This window comes from Laccaria bicolor, genomic scaffold (assembly GCF_000143565.1).
Source record: "Laccaria bicolor S238N-H82 LACBIscaffold_18 genomic scaffold, whole genome shotgun sequence".
NCBI classification, from domain to species: domain Eukaryota; kingdom Fungi; phylum Basidiomycota; class Agaricomycetes; order Agaricales; family Hydnangiaceae; genus Laccaria; species Laccaria bicolor.
In genome coordinates, this window is record NW_001889889.1 from 235,348 (window position 1) to 238,632 (window position 3,285).

Consider the following 3,285-nt stretch of genomic DNA (forward strand, 5'->3'; position numbering starts at 1 on the left):
CAACCGACCCTATTATACCCCTTCAAAACGCATCTAAAAGCATGAGAAACGCTAAAAATCTGACAGAGTTATGGTCAAATCTCTAAATTATTGGCTAAAATAGTAGGCTTTCAAGAATATTATTATAAAATTGTCAATTCTTCACCGAATTTAGCGTTCTTGGGCTTGTTTTAAAGCTACGACGCATGGCAATAATGTTTACTGCAAGGAATATGAAAAATATACGCGTTTTAATCGATTTTCTATTTTTTCGGTCCTAACCGGTTAGTAACTGCAACTAACCGGTTTTCATCGGTTATCTTCGGTCCAGTTAGGTTATTTTGCGTCTGGGAACGAACCCTAACCGGTCTCGGTCTCGGTTAGAGCCCCTGGGCACCCAATAACCTAACCTAACCGGACTTTCAAACACTAGATTATATCGTCGAAGCATTGAATCACGTCACAAGCTAGTGGTCGACAAGTCTCACCGAATGTACATGATGAGATCTGCACACGATGCTATGGGACATAGGGGAGCATATGCTACGCAGAATATGTTAACGGAGCGTTTTTGGTGGCCTGAAATCGAAAGAGATGTACATTGGTATGTGAAAACATGCCAGCGTTGTCAGGAACGTACCAAACATGTAGTGGAAATCCCACCCACCGTGACACATACACCATCTATTTTCTAACAACTACACGCTGATACCGTACACATGACTCCGAAATCTAATGGATGTAAATACATCGTCCATGGGAGGTGTGCACTGTCAAGCTGGGTTGAAGGAAAACCCCTAAAAAGTGAAACTGCAAGAACTGTCGGCTTATGGCTTTTTGAAGAAGTCATCTGCAGATGGGGTTGTCTAGAAGTAATAATAACTGACAATGGTTCGGTTTTCCTTGCTGCTGTAAAATGGCTCGAAGAAAAATTCGGGATAAAGGGTATTAGGATATCTCCGTATAATTCTAAGGCAAATGGCAGAATCGAAAGGCCCCATTGGGATATTATACAAATGCTCACAAAGTGCTGTGGACCCAAGAACCTTGCCAAGTGGTATTGGTTCTTTTGGCAAGTACTTTGGGCTGACAGGATCACGATTAGAAAAAGATTTGGTTGTTCGCCGTTCTTTATGGTAACAGGCGCGCATCCAATATTACCTCTCGACGTACAGGAGGCTACCTGGTTAGTAAAATTACCAGATCGTATGTTGTCCACTGTAGAATTGATTGGCTATAGAGCCAAAGCATTAGCAAAACACAGGCAGCATGTGGCGGAAATGCGCGAGAGGGTCACCTTAGAAAAAATGAAAAGAGTGGCAAAATATGAACTGAGCCACCACCATAAAATCAGTGGTCGAATGTATAAACCCGGAGACCTGGTGCTTTTCAGAAATTCACAGGTATCCTTGTCATTAAATAGTAAAATGCAACCAAGATACCTGGGACCTATGATTGTGGTACGACGAACAAAGGGAGGTTCATATATAGTTTGTGAACTAGACGGATCAGTCAATCACAATAAAATTGGAGCGTTCAGAGTCATTCCGTATTTCGCAAGAGAAAGGATCGACTTACCTGAGCACTTCAGTACACTTATTGATGCAAGCAATGAGGAACTGAATGAAATCGAAAACACAGGCGTTGAAGAAAGACCTAACGCAAGAGATTACTACTTTGAAGGAGTTAATCTTGATGGGTCTTCCGCAGATGAATCCGGGGACTAGTGTTTGAAAGTCCGGTTCGGTCCGGTTTTTTGATGCCCAGGGGCGTTAACCGTAACCGTAACCGGTCTGCATTTTCCCCAGAGGTCAAAAGACCAGACCGGACCGCAAAAAGACCACAGACCGCGGTTTTTTGCGGTCTATAGACCGGTTTCGGTCTGCATCGGTTTTAACCGGTTTATGACCGGTCTTTAGGCCAATATTTTAAAATTATGAATCGGTAAATTTATTAACATCTCTAATAGCTCCAAAACGAGCCCAAGAACGTTAAGTTCCGTTAGGAATTGGTGCTTCTATAAAATAAGTCTGGTACATCTATTATTCCCAAAAGTAATTTACATTTTAATTCATATCTCTCTCGTTTTTTTACCAAATCGTACGTTCTTGGGTGCGTTTTAAAGGGTATTTAAGGGGCTACAAAAGACCGGTCCAAACCGGTCAAGACCGGTTCACGTTAACCGGTTTTATTGCGGTCTTTACTTTTCAAAAATAAAAGACCGTAACCGCAGGTCCGGTCTTTTGCGGTCTTGGTCCGGTCTGGTTACGGTCTTTTTCCAGTCACGAGACCGGACTTCCAAACACTACCGGGGACTTAGAAGAAATCGAAGATTTAAGTGAAGAAGAGGCTCAGTAGACTTATGCTTTAAAATTGGCTAAAGTTTGATAAAACCTCCAGCAGTTTATAAACATAATGCGCAAGTGCCTTCTAGATTTTCCATGCGTAGTCAACTATACATGCGGGCTCTAGGTGTCCGTCTACGAAAAAAGTTCGGATAGTTCTACTACTCCTTAGTTACTTCACGCTCAGCAATCTGGGCAAGGGCAATTTCGTAATCAGCGACAAGTACATCGCGAAGACGAAGCTCCAAGTCGAGGCGCTGCATGCTGAGAAGAACGCGTTCACGAAGATCGACCTCTTGCTGCTTGAAATAAGCAAGGGTGGGATAAGCTGGCATGCGGTTGGTAACAGCAGCATGTGCGCGCGCTAAGATCTCCCTGTACAGAGGGTTGTCGATGAGCAAGGAGTTGGCAGACTCGTCTATAACAAAGGACGAGCGTGTTAGTTTACGATTTATGAAGATAAAAGATAAATACGAACTTTGACGAGACTGAAGATCTGCTAAACCACTAATAAAGGGCGGTTCAGTACGAGGACATTTGTCGCCGGCGCAACTGCCTTTGGCATGCTCGACGACGAGGGCCTTGTGAAATTCGCGACTGTTAGTGTCCATGCCTGGAACAGCGTCGTAGGGAATGCTGACCGTTTCGGCACGCTTGGATTTGGCTGGGGTCTGTTATGTCCGAATAAAATATGAAGTTAACAACGTGGCAGTGGACTCTCGCAATAATAGCAGCTTACCTTGGGACCAGAGGCAGCACGCTTCTTGCCTTTCTCTTTGGGAGAGGAAGCGGTGTCCTTGACTTCTTCGTCACCAAAGAGGTTGTCCACTGCCATCTGAGCAAGGCGGTACGCAATATTAAAATTGGGTTCTGCTCGACAGAAAATAAAATAAAAAATAACGCACAGTGTCAGCTGCAGTGATAGTGTTGGGGCCATCACACCCACCCATCATAACGTCGG

General features: G+C 43.9%; 1 protein-coding gene across 1 annotated transcript in view; it reads right to left on the reverse strand.

Annotated features, from left to right (window-relative positions):
* Positions 1–2,485: 2,485 nt before the first annotated feature.
* The window catches only part of LACBIDRAFT_328728 (uncharacterized protein), a gene marked incomplete at both ends in the record, with an annotated part of 1,624 nt that continues 824 nt past the window's right edge, over positions 2,486–3,285 (reverse strand). Inside the window, 3 exons of the mRNA XM_001882856.1 lie at positions 2,486–2,742; positions 2,803–2,995; positions 3,064–3,159. Of these exons, the coding sequence (XP_001882891.1) occupies positions 2,486–2,742; positions 2,803–2,995; positions 3,064–3,159 (546 nt within the window). The remainder of the gene's footprint in view (positions 2,743–2,802; positions 2,996–3,063; positions 3,160–3,285) is intronic.